Raw genomic sequence first — 15,427 nt, 5'->3', positions numbered from 1 at the left:
AGCGGGGATGGGGGACAAAGACATGATCTACATCCATGACCTATCACTCTGGTCTGGGGTGCAGGGTGCAGGGAGAGAAACGGACTAGCAGCTTGAGGTGGGGGAACAGGAAGGGAGACACACACTAGAAGACTGGCAGGGAAGGGGGTGGGATTATTGGGATGGGGACTGGGTGCAGGCAGCGAGGGAAACGGAAGTGTCAGAACTATCGAGATAACCCCAAAGTAGCAAGATCTCCAGTTTTGCAGCTGATCAGTATCCCCCCCACTAATGAAACGACAAAAGCAGTTTATTCACCTGTCAAAAATCACAAAGGTGATGGAAGAAAAGTGAGAAACTCCCCAGGTCCCATTCCACGTCCACTGTGCTGGGGTGATGAGGGGTGTGGAGTGGGCTTTCACACTCAGCGCTTGGACAACGTACACACAAACACAGTCCAGGAGTTATTATATTTCTCTTGCCTTTTTTTCACAGTAATGGCACAATACTATACATAATGATTTCTGCTCAGCATTACACCAATAACATTTTCACTCAACATGATGCCAGTAACATTCCGTTCAGCTCAATACAGATCGATGCATACAACTCTAACTCATTCTTTTTAATATATTGCATAATACTCCCCAATATGAATGGCCCTTAAGTTATTAAGCTAATCTCACACTGGATGACATTAGTTGTTCCCAGTGCCTTTTTTTTTTTTGCCACTACAAAGAAAGTTGTAATAAACATCTGTGTATGCGTGCACACGCGTGCACAAGCATGCATTTATTCCTACAGGTTAGTTTCCCAGGAGGGAATTTCTGAGTCAAAGGGCATGAGCTGCTACAATTCTAGTCGGCCCTGTCAAAATCCCTACAACAAAAGTGGTAGCGGTTCCTTCCTTCCCAATGTTTGAAGGTGTCTGTTCTTTCTAAACTTACACAGCATTGAGTGGAACTGGTTTTTTGTTTGTTTGTTTGTTTTTTGTGTGTATGTGTTTGGTTTTTTAGTTTTATTCATTTATTTTGAGAGACACAGAACGAGCAGGGAAGGGGCAGAGAGAGAGGGGTGGAGAGAGAGAATCCCAAGAAGGCTTCGTGCTGAACAACCTTAGCCTGGAGCCCAAGGGTGAGCTCAAATTCACCAAACCACGAGATCGTGACCTGAGCTGAAGCCAAGAGTTGGATGCTTAACCGACTGAGCCACCCGGATGCCCCGAGTGGAACTGTTTATCACGTTTCTGATGTGAAAATATTTCAGGTTGATTCAAGGGAGTCTTGATTTGCATTTCCCCCACTCTTTGTTGAGCATTTCCCCATCTGGCTGCTCCCCGTCCGTGCCCTCCCTGTCATGGCCCAGGTTGAGCCCAGTTCTGTGCCGTGCCTTTGTGAGTGAAGGGGTCCGTCTTTTCAGATTGTAACCTGGGGACCCATTTGCCACTTGTTTTGTCAGCTAGTGAGAGTGCAATATCTACTTTCCCACAATGTGAGGCATTTTGGGAGGCATCAATTCTATGCCCAGACCTGCTCCAGATTCAAGAGAGCCAGCCCTGCTGGGCCATCAGTTCTCTGTCCCTGTGCCCATGCCATCCTGGACACCCTACCTCTTAGGGGCCTCTGGTTGGTCTGCCAGCATTTTTAGGTGCTTCAAATGGCCCTTCCTAAGAGCTGTGTCACACCAACCCCTCCAGGGTTAGTGGCTAACTAACTCAAAGTTACCTACACAAAGTTACCTATACAAGCACTCCCCCTGGACCCCTGTCACCCACAATGGAAGCCCTGACCTGACACTTTGTGTCACCAGGGACCTGCTGCTGTTCCCAAGTTTGGGGGCTATTATGAAATGAGAATCAACCGTAGCCACGTTTGCTCAGCTGTGCATGGGATGGCTTACCAAATTGGGGGAGGGAGTGGGGGAGACCTCCATCCATCCCATCTGGAGCTCAGAGGTCCCACCTCTCTGTTCTGAGAGGCTTCAGTCCTGCTCTGTACCCCTCTCTCAGGGCGTTCCTCTTCCCAAGTGACCAGCAGATTGACCTGGAGCTGTGGGCAGAGCAAGCAGAGTTTGACTGCACTGAGCTGCACCAAATGCGTGTACAGGACAACTGCATATTCTCCATCAGCCCCAAGGCTGGGAGCCTAGGTCCTGGGCAAGAGCAGATGGTGGAGTTCAAATACAGGTGCTCCTCCCATGCTAGTCCTTACACTTCTTGTCCTGGAGATGCCCCTTTCCCTTGGTTCCTGGAAGAGCTTGGCCTTGCACTCTGTGATTCCAGGGTACCCTAAGTGGCTGCTACCCTGGGAGGACCCTACCCACCCACCTGGTGGGGAGGTTTGATTTTCCTCTTGCCCCATCACAACTCAGGGGTTTCCACATGTTCCCAGGGGCTGGCTGCCTCAAAGTCACAGGTACTTTGCTCTTCCACTTGTACCAGGGCTCAATAACTCATCCCAGATTTGTCTCCTCCCTTCTAGCCACCTGTTCATCGGCACTGATCGCCTCCCAGTGCTCTTCAAGGTGTCCTATGGCCATGAGATCCTGGTGAGACCCTAGAGCTCCTCTTACCCTGGACACCGGAGAGAGGAGCAGGGAACCGTGCTCCCCCCTGGGGAGCTAGGGTCCAGATCTCTCTGTTGGGTGCTTCACTTCCTCCCAGGGAAGGATGCTACTCATGGGCTTTCTATTTCCAGCTAAATTTCATAGGTGTGACAGTGAAGCTGGAGCAAAAATACGTGCACTTCACCTCCACTAGCCACCAGTTCATCCCTGTCCCCATCGACGACACACTGCCCCCAAGGCAGGTCAGTAGTCTACATTGTCCTGGTTACCAAGAAGCCTTAGCATTGATCTCTATACATCAGCATGTATAGAGGTGACAAAGACCCTACCTTCCGGAACTCCTCACTCTACCAGGTGGGGCTACAAGTTTGAACCCTGAGATTGGGCAATTGGGAGAGAGCCAAATCGAGACGTTTCTGCTTCCTGGTGCCTAGTACTAAGCCCTTTGCCAGACCTCGTTCCCCTGCAAAAGCAGAGGGTTCTCTCCTCTAGCAGAGGATTTTTCAAACTTCTTTGACCATGAATCACATTAACGTGTTTTGGATAATAACCCAGTAAGTACATACATCACATACCAACTGAAACATAGTATCACAAATCCATATGTACCCTACTACATGCAAAGTGTTCTGATGTCTTCCGTTTTTATTTTATTGCATTCCATTTCTTACACACTGGACATGACCTGCTAAATTAGTTTCCTGACCTGCTCACTAATAGGTCTCAGCCCCAGTTTGAAAATCACTGCTCCCAAGAAGGACCTCTTTCTGTTAATCCTCAAATCAGTTTTCTAGGTGTGCAGGATGGTTTAGTGTTGGTCTGACTGTATTTCATGGACGCGAGACACACAAAAAACTTCCATGCTGTTCCGCCATCTTGGCTCCCTCTCCTTGAAGGACCTCTTTCTGGAGTGTGAAAAACAAATGTGAATCCTTGCAAAGCTATAGAATTTTCTGTATTAATTGGAAGGAATTGAGTTCCTTTGCTCTGAAAATGTACATTGGAAATCTCCCAGAGCAGGACATAGTGTTTTCTCAAACATGCCACAGCTGAGAAATTTCTAACCTTTTAGAAGTCCTTGTATTTCTGAGCAGAGGCCTCTGGTCATCCGTCCTAGAGTCAGAGGAATGGGCTTTCTGGACCTAAAGGGGGGGCACCCCGAGCCCCAAGCTCTGTTTGATTTCCTATACCACCCTCTACTCTACTGGCTTCCTGGGAGGCAAAGACTCTTGTGCCCCCTGGAGAGCTTTCCAGAGAGACTAGGCCACTCCCCCATGGCCTTCAACATTGATGATGGAGAATGCCCCCAGTTCTGGAGCCAGGAGACCCAATTGTGCCTTCAGCCAATCTCCACAACCATGGCCAAACTTCCTCTGTCATTCATGAGATGGTGACAGATGGTGGTCTGGACCTGCAAGAGGGCAGCGGAGATAGAAACGAACAGATTTAATTTACATTATGGAGGCAGAATCTTTGGGACTTGCTGGGGCCAGACTTGGAAAGTAGGAGAAAGGGAGGGATTGGGATGTATTGAATTCCTAGTTTGAGCATTTACTGAAAGGAGATACACTGCATATAGAAATAGGCTTTGTAGTGAAGACTTTGGTTTTTTACCAAATTGTAGATGCCTATGAGACAATGAGGGGGAGGGGGCTTGTCTGGAAGAGGTTGGATACCAGGTCTGGAGCTCAGAGGGTGACCCAAGCAAGAAAAATAAAATCAGCATATTCAGGAGCTGGTGCTGATAAAGATGAGGGGGCAAGACCTAGATCCAAATGAACTGTTTATTCTCTCTGGCTTCCATTTTCTTAAAATGAAGGGTTGGACCAGAAGATGTCTGGTTTCTTCCAGGACATTCTGTGATTCCCACACTTTGGAGTTAGCCTTGGGGAACCTTATACCTTCCTTACACTCCCTTATCTGCCTTTAAGCAGGACTGCCTCTAATGGTGGACATGGAAAGTGTTAGGTGGTTAGAAAGAGAGCCTAGAAAATGCTAAAGAGTGAAGGGTGCATGCGTGGCCAATTCTCTAAATTTTAACACTAGAGACACAAGCATTAGTGTCCCCTTTATGCCTTGACAAAGGTAAATTTAGAGGGGAAAAAAGGATTACAGAGTATCCTAAAGTGTCACACTCTGAAAATACAGTTACATATTTCTTGGGTGATCAAGCCACAAGGGAAACCCAAGGTAGTTAGGGGGCTCTGGGGCTGTAAGTGTGACATCATGGAGATCAACCTGCCCTCCTATAGTGGACACAGAATCCCAGGCTGTCTGCATTGCAGCCCTGAGCTGATGTGTGGAGACTTCATTCTTCCTGCCCCTCCCCTTACAGATTTATGAGCTGTATAACGGTGGCTCAGTGCCTGTGACATATGAGATCCAGACCAACATCCTGTCACAGGTTCAGGAAAAGAATTTTGATCACCCTATCTTCAGCTGCCTCAACCCCCAAGGGGAGATCCAGCCAGGCTCAACGGCTCAGGTCCTGTGGATCTTCTCACCGATTGAGGCCAAGACCTACACAGTGAGCAGCAGCCTGGGCTAATTGAGGGTGGATGTTGGAGTTGGCCTCCTCAGCAAGCCTTGCTCTGACCAGTCCCTTCCCCACCCTCCTAACTTCCCAGGTGGATGTGCCCATACATATCCTAGGATGGAACTCAGCCATCATCCGCTTCCAGGGAGTGGGCTATGACCCCCATGTCATGGGGGACACAGCCCCCTTCCACAACATCTCCTCTTGGGACAACGACTCCATACATTCTAGGCTGATGGTTCCTGGACAGGTAGGGGGAAGGGAGGTAGGAAGGTCTGAGGCCTAGGAGGAGCCTGAGGGCCCTGGGGTGGCCAGTGGAGGGATAGGGAAGCTAGGAAGGAAATGCGATGGAGGTGAGAGGGAGGGTTGCAGAGGTGAAGCCTGGAACCAGCCCTCCTCCAGATTTAGGAGGCAGCACTTCAAAGAGAGGCTTACCCTGCCACCTAGTGCCCACAGGAGTTCCTGCTCAAGACACTCCACCTGCTGCAGGGCCCTGCATCCTGCCCTCTTCTCTGGACATGGGGATGGGGATTCTGGAAGGGGTTGAAGGAAGCTCTCTCATTTTAGGGCTGCGAGGTGTTATCTTCATACAGAACAGTTCCTCCTCTTGACCCAGATGGATTTTGCTATAAGACATCTAGGGTCAGTAACACCATCTTTAGTTCAAACACATCTCACTGTTGGGAGGTCTGACCCATTCATTCATCCACCCGTCCACCCATCTCCTTCCATTGACCCACATGCCCATTTACCCAACCATGTAACCACCCATACTTCCATGCAGCCACCCAGTCATTATCCACCCATACATCTTCCTGTTCACCCTTCCACTTTTTGGACTCTAACTGTATGGGAAGCACTATGAAGGCCCTGAGGACACAAAGAAGAGCCAGGCAAAGTCCTAGCCCTGGAGGCACTCAGGCTCTAGACAGAGAGAAAGTGCCCCTTCCATGTGGCCTCAGTTCTTCCAGACACCCTGTTTTGTTCCCAATGAAGAAGCCAACAGCTGATCCCCCAATTAATTTACAGCCATCCTTTCTCAGCCCTTCCAAGCCTATTTTAATGGTCAAAATCATAGGCTTTAGAGTGAGACTGGGTTTCTCCCAGCTGTGCCTGTAAGAGACCTTTGGAAAAATTATTTATGTTTTCTAAACCTTAGCAGGACATCAGTAAAATGGGTACAATAATAATACCTATATCACAGGACCATGGTGAGGATCAGATGCATGTGAACTGCCTACCATGGTACCTGGCCTGTTGAAAGCACTCACTAACTGGTAGTGGTTGCTATGGTTATTATTCCTTCACCTCCCAAGGTGGCTGTTGTGTTGTCTCCAACAGAAGGTCTTCCTGTCCCGGTCTCATATCTCTCTGGGAAACATTCCTGTGCAGAGCAAGTGCCGCCGCCTTCTGTTCCTCAACAACATCTCTAAGAATGAGACCATTGTCTTTGAGTGGCAGCTGAAGCCTCTAGACTTTGGGGAGGTGAGAGTCCCCTGTTTCCACAGAATCAGAGCCTCTAGCAGAGCTCCAGACCCACCCTATTCTACCTCATCCTATCCCATCTTGTTTCATCTTACCCCATCCCACCCAACTTCCCCTCAACATCCCACCCCAGGCCACCCCACCATCCCATCCATCCCATCCCATCCTATTCCATCCCACCCCATCCCATCCCATCTTATCCTGTCCCACCATCTCACTCCGTCCAACCTGCTCCACCCCACCTCATCCTACCCACCCCATCCCATCCCTGAAAATCTCCAGAGACCTCCCTTCCCCAAACAAACAGGTGTCTGTGAGTCCCATGAGAGGGAAGGTGGCTCCTGAAGAGACAATCCCATTTGTGGTGACCCTGCAGACCTCAGTGCATGCCAGCTTCTACAGCATGGACCTAGTGTGCAAGGTAGGACCAGCACCAGAGAGAAGCTGGGATGGCAGAGCTCCCAGTCCTCGGGTGTGGGGTGAGCTATGAGATCCCCAGACTTCCAGAGAGAGGCAGGGGCCAGCCCCTAGATGAGGGGGGCCCAAAGCACATAGACCCTCCAGACCTTGGCCTTCACTGTCCTCATCCTGGACTACAGGTGCACCAGCAGGAGCTCCTGAATCAGTACCATAAGGAGCTACAAGAGTGGAAGAGTGAGGAGGTGCGGCAGAAAGTGGAATTCACCATCACAGATAAGAAAGTAAAGGTGAGGAGGCCAGAGTGGGCCTTGAACACCACAGATCTTCTGACTGCCTTACCAGAGGGGTCAGAGGTAGTGATCTGAGGTAGTCTTACATGCAAAACTGGCCAGCCTGCCCTAGATTAGCTTTCTTTCATTAGACGAAACATAGCATCTCCCCAGGAGACTCTCTTCTGGGTACAAAAACCTGGCTGACCATTCCCTGTCTCATGTAGCCCCAGTATTTAATGGGTGCCTGCTAAATTCTGGGACCCAGGGGAAACAAGACAGAGCTCACCCTCTGCTGGAAGACAGTGTGGTATAGTGGGTTCAGGTGCAGACTCTGGAGACAATTTGCTGAGTTTTGATGCTTGGCTTTGATGATTTCTAGCTCTGGCATCTTGGTCAAGCTATTTAATTATCTTAGTTCTCTCAACTGTAAAATGGGGATAATATGACATCTGGGATTGGCTTCAAGACAGCCCAGAGGTGGGGCCCAGATGAGACAAGATTGGCCATGAGCTACTGATTTTTGAAGCTGGGTGGTGGATAATGGAGGACTCTTTGTACATTCTTTCCACTTTCCCGTACATTTGAAAATTTCCATATTAAGAAGGTTAAAAATAAAAGTTTAAAAAGTATTTTTGGATGCAAGAAAAATAGTACCTGCTTTGCAGCATTGTTGTAAAGATTAAATGAGGTCATACAAGAAAAGTGCCTCCAACAGTGCCGGGCACCAGGTAAGCATGTGCTAAACATGGCTATTAGTATTTATAGGAAGAGACTGATAATAAGCATGAGACTAAACATCCATCTTAGTTCTTCCTCTGGTTTCACAGCCCCCCTGTACTAGTATTTGTGCACCTTGATCACCTCTGTCCTCACCACACTGAACCCCCAGGGAAGCACTGCTCCCCTCTGAAACTGTGGCCCAACTGTGAATGCAAATCATGTCTTGAGGGTATGGGAGAAGGGATTTCTGAATTACATCTTAATGAGGGAGGGTGTTTTCTTACCACACCAAACCACAAAGCTCCAAGGCACAAGGACACGCTCCCTTGGGACAGCCTGCACATGTTTGGTGGCATGTTCTTTCTCTTTCCTTCAGTTGGGTTATCTGGTTTTCCTTGTCTGCAGGCAGACCTTCCTTAGGGAAGGTCCTGGAAAAGGGTGTGACTGGGAGTTGGGTGGGATCAAGAGGGCGGCAGATCCTGGCATTGGCTTTAGGCCCTCTGTGGGTCAGCAGGAAGGGTAGGAAGAGGGGAGTCCCTCTAGACGTCTTATATCCTAAGCACAGGTCTCTTTGCTTCCACAGAGAAGGGCATATTGTACAGCCTGTGAACCTGTGAGGAAGTACAAGGTGAGGTCCTAACCCCATCTCCTTGGGATAAATTGAAAGATCCTTGTTTGCTTCCAGAGATACCTCCAACTGCTGGCCCAGCTTCCTGGAAGGAAGGGGTCACACCCCTATTTGGCCCTAAAGGCCTGGTTGGGAGCTAGGGACCCATCGGTGATGGGAATGGAGTCCCCAAACCCCTGTCATCCACATCTCCCCCTTTTCAAAGACGCTGCCCCCCATCAAGAATCAGCAGCCTCTCAACCGGCCTGCCAGCTGGAACCTTAAGATCTCAAAGGAGGAGCCATCCTGGCTGTGTCCCCAGCTGCCCTCGCCAGGCATACTGTGCTTGGGCCTCACTGCCCGTGCACACGCCACCGACTACTTCCTGGCCAACTTCTTCTCCGACTTTCCCCGCCACTTCTTACACCGGTGAACTCTCAGGAAGGGAGGGGTCTCTGCCCCCTGGGGAACTTCACTAGGCTTCCTGCCCCACCACCTTCTTTCCCTTGCCAACTTGGAGCCTCCTCAGATCCTGTGCCGACTCAGGTTTGGGCTTGGTTCCCCAAATGCAGTAGCACTATATTTGGGCCAAAGCCAGGGCCTGCCCCAAATTCATCTATGTTCTCATGACTGCATCACCACCACCATTGCTCATGACCCCACCCCCAGCATGGTGGCTTGCCCAGACCACTCAGAATGTCGCGGCCTGTTCCAGGGAGCTGCCAAAGAGAAAATGCCCCAGTAAGGAGTTGGTGGCTTCTGAGGAAGAATCCCCTGACAAGTGGGCCTCTGTCTCCAAGCAGGAGAAGCAACTCCTTGTTGACTGTCTCACCGCCATCATCAGGTGACAACCCCCGCCCCGGGACCCTCATCAACCCCCTCATCTCTCTGCACTCATTCAGCCAACTCTGGGTTCCCCCCATGGGCCCTGAAGTCCCTTCCTTTCTTGAAAAATAGAACTTCCTTACAAGGCCCTTCCACTGGTGGCCCCAGGATAGGGCAGCTCTAATGGAGCTGGCTAGAGGAATCCTCAGGGTTGGATCCTAAGTTTTGTCCTGTCCATGGCTGGTAGATAAGGTCCAAGCCAGTTCACTGTTTACCCAGGACTCCTGTCCCTTGTCTGTGTGACTCTGACCTCCTGGCTCTGCCTCTAAGAACCCACGGGGCCCAGAGGTGCCTTCCTCCAAAGAAGGGATAGAGGGGGCAACTAAGAGGTCTCCTTCCCTGCTTAGCACCCATTTGTAGACATAGTAGGCAGGCACTGCCCCTTGGGGAACACAGAAGTCAGAGACCCACAGGGGGCTGCAAGGCCTCTCAGCAAGGACCTTCTCTTCCTCCCTGCCATGCAGGGGTCTGCTAGAAGACAAGATCTTCCATGAGGCTGTGGACCAAAACCTGGTGGAGAAGATACCTTACTTCTGCCAGTTCTGGAGTGAGCAGTCAGCCAAGTTCATGGCCCAAAACAACAGCCTACACTTAGCGCCAGTCCTGTCTCCATCCTCCAGCAGCTGGGAGGAAGACAAAGGCAAGGAGCAGGAGGAGGACGAACTGAGCCTGGGGAAGAAAGAAATGGAAGAAGAGGAGGAGAAGAGCAAAGAGGAGGAGGAGGAGCTGGAGGAGGAAGAAGAGGAACAAGAGGAGCTGGAAGAGGTGAAGGAGACAGGCAAGAAGGAGCTGGAGGCAGAGGAGCTGGAGAAGGAAGAGAAGTTGCCCTGGATGGCAATTGAGCCCACACGGCAGCGCATGTCCCAGGAATCCCTGAAATGGCGGTGGCAGCAGCAGCTGAAGGTCATAGTGAAGGAGGAGCAAGAGCAGGATGAGAAGGAGGCAATCAGCCGGTGAGGAACCAGAGCCAGGCAAGGGTTTGGAGGGCAGCTGTGCACAGAAGGATCCTGGGAGGCAGTGGTGTGCTGGGGCCAGCCTCTATCTGCGTGCAAGGCTCTTCCCAGCTCAGCGTGCACTCCCATCTCTCTGAGCTGAAGGCCTTCAGGGGGTATTTACAGAATGGCGATCTGAGATTTACTTTTTCCCTCCAAGACCCGGCTACTAACATTCACTAGCACATCATCTCCAGGGGGTAGTTCTAGTCTCTGAAGTCTCTTAAATGGGTTTCTAGAGGCCAGAGAGAAGCACCACCTCTTCTGGTAGGTCCTTCCCCTGGGGCTGCTCTGGGGGCAGCTTTCTGTCTTTGTTGGGATTCCTTAGGCCCCACCTGGTCCCTTCGGGACCCTCCCACCGCTGGATGCCTTTTCCCAAGCCTGGCCCTGAGATGAGATAGGGTCTACAGTTGCCTGGGTTCAGATTTCACCACTGGCACCAGCCAGTGTAACGTTTGGTAACTTGGTCCCTTTTAAGCCCCAATTTGGGGGTCTGTAAAATTGGGACAAGGATGCCTTATAGTGTTGGAAGGGCAGGAAGTTAAATGAGAATCCACGTAGAGCACAGGGCACACAGTATACAGCACAGAGGAAGCGGAGAACGCGAGCGCTGTAGAGGGCGGTGCTGACACCCGTGTCCCCGCCACTCGCAGTCTCCCGGCGTTCGCCAACCTGCAGGAGGCGCTGCTGGAGAACATGATCCAGAACATCCTGGTGGAGGCGAGCCGCGGGGAGGTGGTGCTCACCTCCCGGCCGCGCGTCATCGCCCTGCCCCCGTTCAGCGTTTCCAGGTGGGGGCGCCGACTGCGCGCGAAGGGCGCGAGGGACGGCAGGGGCGGGCTGGCTCGGCCCGAAGCCTCTCTCCAACGCCTTACTGGGGCTTTCTGCCTTCCAGGATTGTGACTCCAGACTTGCTGGCGGCGCCGCCCCTCGGGCTGCATCAAGCAGAGGTGCCCCGCCCGGTGGCACCGCCCCCTACCAACACTCTGCAGATGTCAGCGCCCCGCCCCACGGACTTGCTGCTTTAAGGACCCCCATCTCCACCGTCCCGCCAGTAAAGCATATAGCCTTTTTTTCCCCCCCGTATCTGCCTTGACTTTATTTCCCCGACCTAGGAGGCATTCTCGCGCGCGTTCTGGGAGGGACAGATGGTTGGAGTGGCTGAGGTGGACTGCAGCGACTCATTGCAGATTTGGGTGCTGGAAAGTTGCGCCTCTCCGCTCCACAGCGCAGCTGGGCGAGAGTTCCCGCCGCTCTCTGCCGGGCGCTGGACCTGGTTTGGCCAGTGGAGGGCGCTTCGGGCGGGGCCTAGCTGGCCTTTGCCTGGTGGACAGGAACTGAGCTCCCGGCCTAGGCCGAGCAGCAGGTGGCCGCGCGGCGAGGTGACCACCCCTCCCCTTTCCCTGTTGCGCCTGCTCCGAGGCTGGGTCCTTCCATCGCCAGCCCTTTCTCAGCATCTGCCAGGCTCCTGGGGCTCTGCTAAGAGCTGAGAAGGAAAGGAAACCAAGGCACGTCGCGGAGGGCTGAGCTAGACGCTGGGACGCGGATGGAGGTCACAGCTAGCGGGCCACAGACCCTACTAAGCGATTCCCATCGTGAATCTGAATCACCAGCCTAGGGAGTGTCCCTCGTCCCCCAGGATACCCACCTCCCCTCCCACTCCCCCTAACCTCCTCCCGGCAGCCTCTATCCTCTGCTCCTCCCCCCCCCCCCAGAGGCAGGTGGGTGGAAAAGTGACATCTGGTGTTGTTCCAGAGGCGCCCAGGTCCCCGACACCCCCCCCCTCCACCCCCGCGGCCAAGGCCTCCAAAGAGCTCAGGCCCCAGAGCCCTGGCAGGGGTGGGGAGGGGGTGGGGGCGCTCCGCCTCCTCTGAGTCAATATTTGCTTGGAGCAAACGGGCGCCCGGACAGGTGTGTGTGTGTGTGTGTGTGTGTGTGACTAGGGGCGGGGACTGAGCAGGCCGTATAAGGGCTCGCTGAGCCCAGAATCCCGCACAAGCTCCGGGGAGTGGGCTGGGGACCAAGCCAAGCACGGCCCGGCCAGGTGAAGGGTGGCCAGGAAGGGAGGGGCGGACCAGGTGCACACCTGCGGTGGCCGCCCCGGCGGGCGACGTGTCAGCCGCAGATGCGCGCAGGTGAGGGCGGCGGCTAGCGGAGCGCTGTGTGGCACTGTGCTCGCGGAAGACCAGGACAGGAGATCACCAAGGGCCACAGCCAGGCCCCGGGCCTTCCGCTCCCGCCCCGCGACGAGCCCCTCGCACAAACCGGACCTGAGCGTTTTGTTCGTTCGGCTCGCGTGAGGCAGGGGTGGCCTCTCAGCACCTGCCCCGGGGCCGGGCCCGACCGCCACGCAGGCACCTGCCGTCGCTGCCGCCGCCGCCGCCATACGGGTCGGAGAGGCTGCGAGCCGCTCCCGGGGAAGATCCGGCTCCCATCCGGCCCCGCCCGCCCTGCCTTATCCTGCCCGCAACTCCGGGGCTGCCCGGCTCGATTCCGGGTAATATGGGCCGGCTGAGCAGGCTCCACCGGGTGGCATAGGGGGCTGTGGCCGAACCTTCTGGAGGTGGAAACCCAGCTTCTAGTCCCTCTCTGTCCCAGCGACCTCTCTGGCCTTGGGCAAGTCATTTCCCAGCCTTTCCTCGGTTTTCCTGTATGTTCAGAGGGGTTGGTCTGGCCTTGGGCAAGGGCCTCACCAGTCCCCAGATCCTGGTTTCGGGGCTTCTAGCAATAATGCTGAGCCACTTACCTGGGAAGTTGGAGGCCTTCGAGGGATTGGAGTGTTAGCTGTGAGGAGGTGTGGAAAATCAGGGTGGGGAGCTAGAACCAGATGAAGATCAAGTCTGCTCCTTCACATCTGTTTGGTGCTGACATCCTGAGGGTTCGCTCCCTGCCATCTCCCTGGCCCTTCTTTCAGTCTTCCCATGTCTGAGACAGACAGACAGACAGACAGATGGAAAAGGACAAATGGGGCCTGGTAGCCCTTGCCAGGTGGGGTCCCCAGGCACCACAGCCAACCACCTTTCTTAAACTTCATAATCCCAAGGCTTCCTGTTATGCAGCTGGGGGAGAGGGTGTGTCTCAGTGGCCCTCATCTTAGGTGGGAGTCCACGGGTCATTAGCCACAACCAAACCTGAGACAGCCGGTCCCTCTTCTGCAGGGAGTCAAAGTGTTAAGATCTGACATGAGGGAGGGGGGTGGAGATTGCCTTAGACCCCTGGCCTCCTGCCCCAGAGAGTCTAGAACTGAGGGTTCCACACACAGCCTGAGGTCAGTGTGAGCCCTTAGCTGAGTCTCTGTCCTTTCACTCCAGGTGTCCGTCATTCCTCCTCTCTCAACATTGATGGTGATGCTGGTCTAGCCCCACAGAGAGGGTCGTAGGTGGAGGGAAGCCTCCTTGGACAGCAGTAAGGAGCTACAGTTTCCCCTTAGGGTGAGGAAGCATCATGGGGTAGGAACTGTACTCCCAGACAGAGGTAGCCCCCAGTGAAAGAGGAGGGTGAGGAGTCACTGGTCCCTTCCAGCTCCATTTTGGATGCTTCTGGAGGTGCTGGCTTGTCCCCTCCACTTGTTCCCCCCCCCCGTCACCCCCACCCAACTACCCGCAGGGCCTTCGGGATCTGCTGAGTCCTCTGCACAGAGAAAGGGAGGGGGAGGGGATGAGATGGCTCTGACAGATTCCAGGCAGTTCTGGGAGGGGGTGGACTGCAGCAGCCCCAGGGAGGGGGCATCCATGGGTCCCCATGCTGGGATATGTGCAGTCCCCATCCTGGCCCCCCGACCAGGCTTCTGTCCTGGGCCCAGCCCTCTGCTCCTTGCTTGGCACTGAATGATTTGCCTGTTAGGGGCCTGACCCGGCACTGGCACATCTTCCCTGTGTCGTTGAGGGCTTCCTCTTCCCCTCCCTAATCGTGGAAGGGGGTGAAAACTCCCCACCTTTGGCTGGGATTCCAAATCTTGGGGCTGCACAATGAAGAGCTCTCCCCCTGAAATGACTGCCCCCACAGTTAAGGGGGGGGGGTGGGAAGAATGAGGCCAGCAGCGGGCAGGCCACCAGAGGCCGTTGTGACTGAGAGCCACTGCCTTCCCCCCCCCCCCAGGGCCTAATTTCCCCCAGAACTCCACTCCCAGTCCCCAAGACCCGCATTTCCAGACCAGGGCTAGGGAACGGGCCTCTCGTCCAGGTCCCTCCTCCCTGCCTGGCCAGGGGCGGAGACTCCAGGCGCCAGGCTGGCCTGCAGGTGCGGGGCTTGGGAGGGGGGGTGCTCAGCAGCTGGCGTTCGAGGGGCCCCCTTACCCCTCCCCCTTCCTGTTCCTAGCCAGAGCCTGCTTCCTGTCATCCCTGTCAGCACCCCAGGCGGGGGAGGGGACAGGTAATGGAGGAAGCGGAAAGAGGGACTGAGCAGTGGGAGTGCGGGTGGCGGTGGGATGGGAAAAGCGTGGAGGAGAAATGTGGAAGGGAGGAGGAGAGCAGAAAACACAAGCAGGACAGAAGGATAGACAGAGGGTGCAGCCCAAAGGGATGGGAGACACAGGGAAGATTTCAGGACGGGGAGGGGGGGAGCTGCAGCCCTCCCATCATCCCCCTGTGAAAGCCAGAGCTAGAGAGAGGGCAGAGACAACCGGAGAGAAACCAGAGAAAATGGACGGAGGCAGAGACACAGAGGCAACGTGACATAACAAGAGATGCACAATTCAGAGAGATGGAGAGATTCCAAGGTGCCAGGTCAAAGGTCAGGGTATCGAGAGGTGGAAGGCACAGTGTCTGTGGCGGTAGGGGTCCACCATGTGAAAACAGCTTCCAACCCCACATTGTGGGAAATTACCCCCAAGAGAGGAGAGACAGTGGCTTCTACAGCCAGGGCTGGGGGTGGGGCTGATACCCCTCTCTTGAGAAACCCATCTTTCCCCATTAAAGGGCAAAAGATGAAGAGGGGCAAGGCTCTGGCCCTACTGGGCACTGAGCAG

General features: G+C 54.0%; 1 protein-coding gene across 2 annotated transcripts in view; it reads left to right on the top strand.

The window, feature by feature from the left end:
* Positions 1–11,489, top strand: part of CFAP65 (cilia and flagella associated protein 65) — a 35,537-nt gene extending 24,048 nt beyond the window's left edge. Inside the window, exons 22-35 of one of the 2 annotated variants that reach the window (XM_030327514.1) lie at positions 1,988–2,164; positions 2,460–2,526; positions 2,676–2,786; positions 4,880–5,071; positions 5,172–5,330; positions 6,422–6,565; positions 6,873–6,986; positions 7,165–7,272; positions 8,561–8,605; positions 8,811–9,013; positions 9,300–9,428; positions 9,934–10,422; positions 11,115–11,252; positions 11,357–11,489. In XM_030327514.1, the coding sequence (XP_030183374.1) occupies positions 1,988–2,164; positions 2,460–2,526; positions 2,676–2,786; positions 4,880–5,071; positions 5,172–5,330; positions 6,422–6,565; positions 6,873–6,986; positions 7,165–7,272; positions 8,561–8,605; positions 8,811–9,013; positions 9,300–9,428; positions 9,934–10,422; positions 11,115–11,252; positions 11,357–11,489 (2,209 nt within the window). Of the gene's footprint in view, positions 1–1,987; positions 2,165–2,459; positions 2,527–2,675; positions 2,787–4,879; positions 5,072–5,171; positions 5,331–6,421; positions 6,566–6,872; positions 6,987–7,164; positions 7,273–8,560; positions 8,606–8,810; positions 9,014–9,299; positions 9,429–9,933; positions 10,423–11,114; positions 11,253–11,356 lie in introns of those variants that run through there. The other variant, XM_030327516.1, reaches the window with a different exon arrangement.
* The last annotated feature ends 3,938 nt before the right edge of the window (positions 11,490–15,427 follow it).

The sequence above is a fragment of the Lynx canadensis genome, chromosome C1 (genome assembly GCF_007474595.2).
Source record: "Lynx canadensis isolate LIC74 chromosome C1, mLynCan4.pri.v2, whole genome shotgun sequence".
Classification (NCBI taxonomy): Eukaryota; Metazoa; Chordata; class Mammalia; order Carnivora; family Felidae; genus Lynx; species Lynx canadensis.
This window is presented reverse-complemented; position numbering and strand designations above follow the sequence as displayed.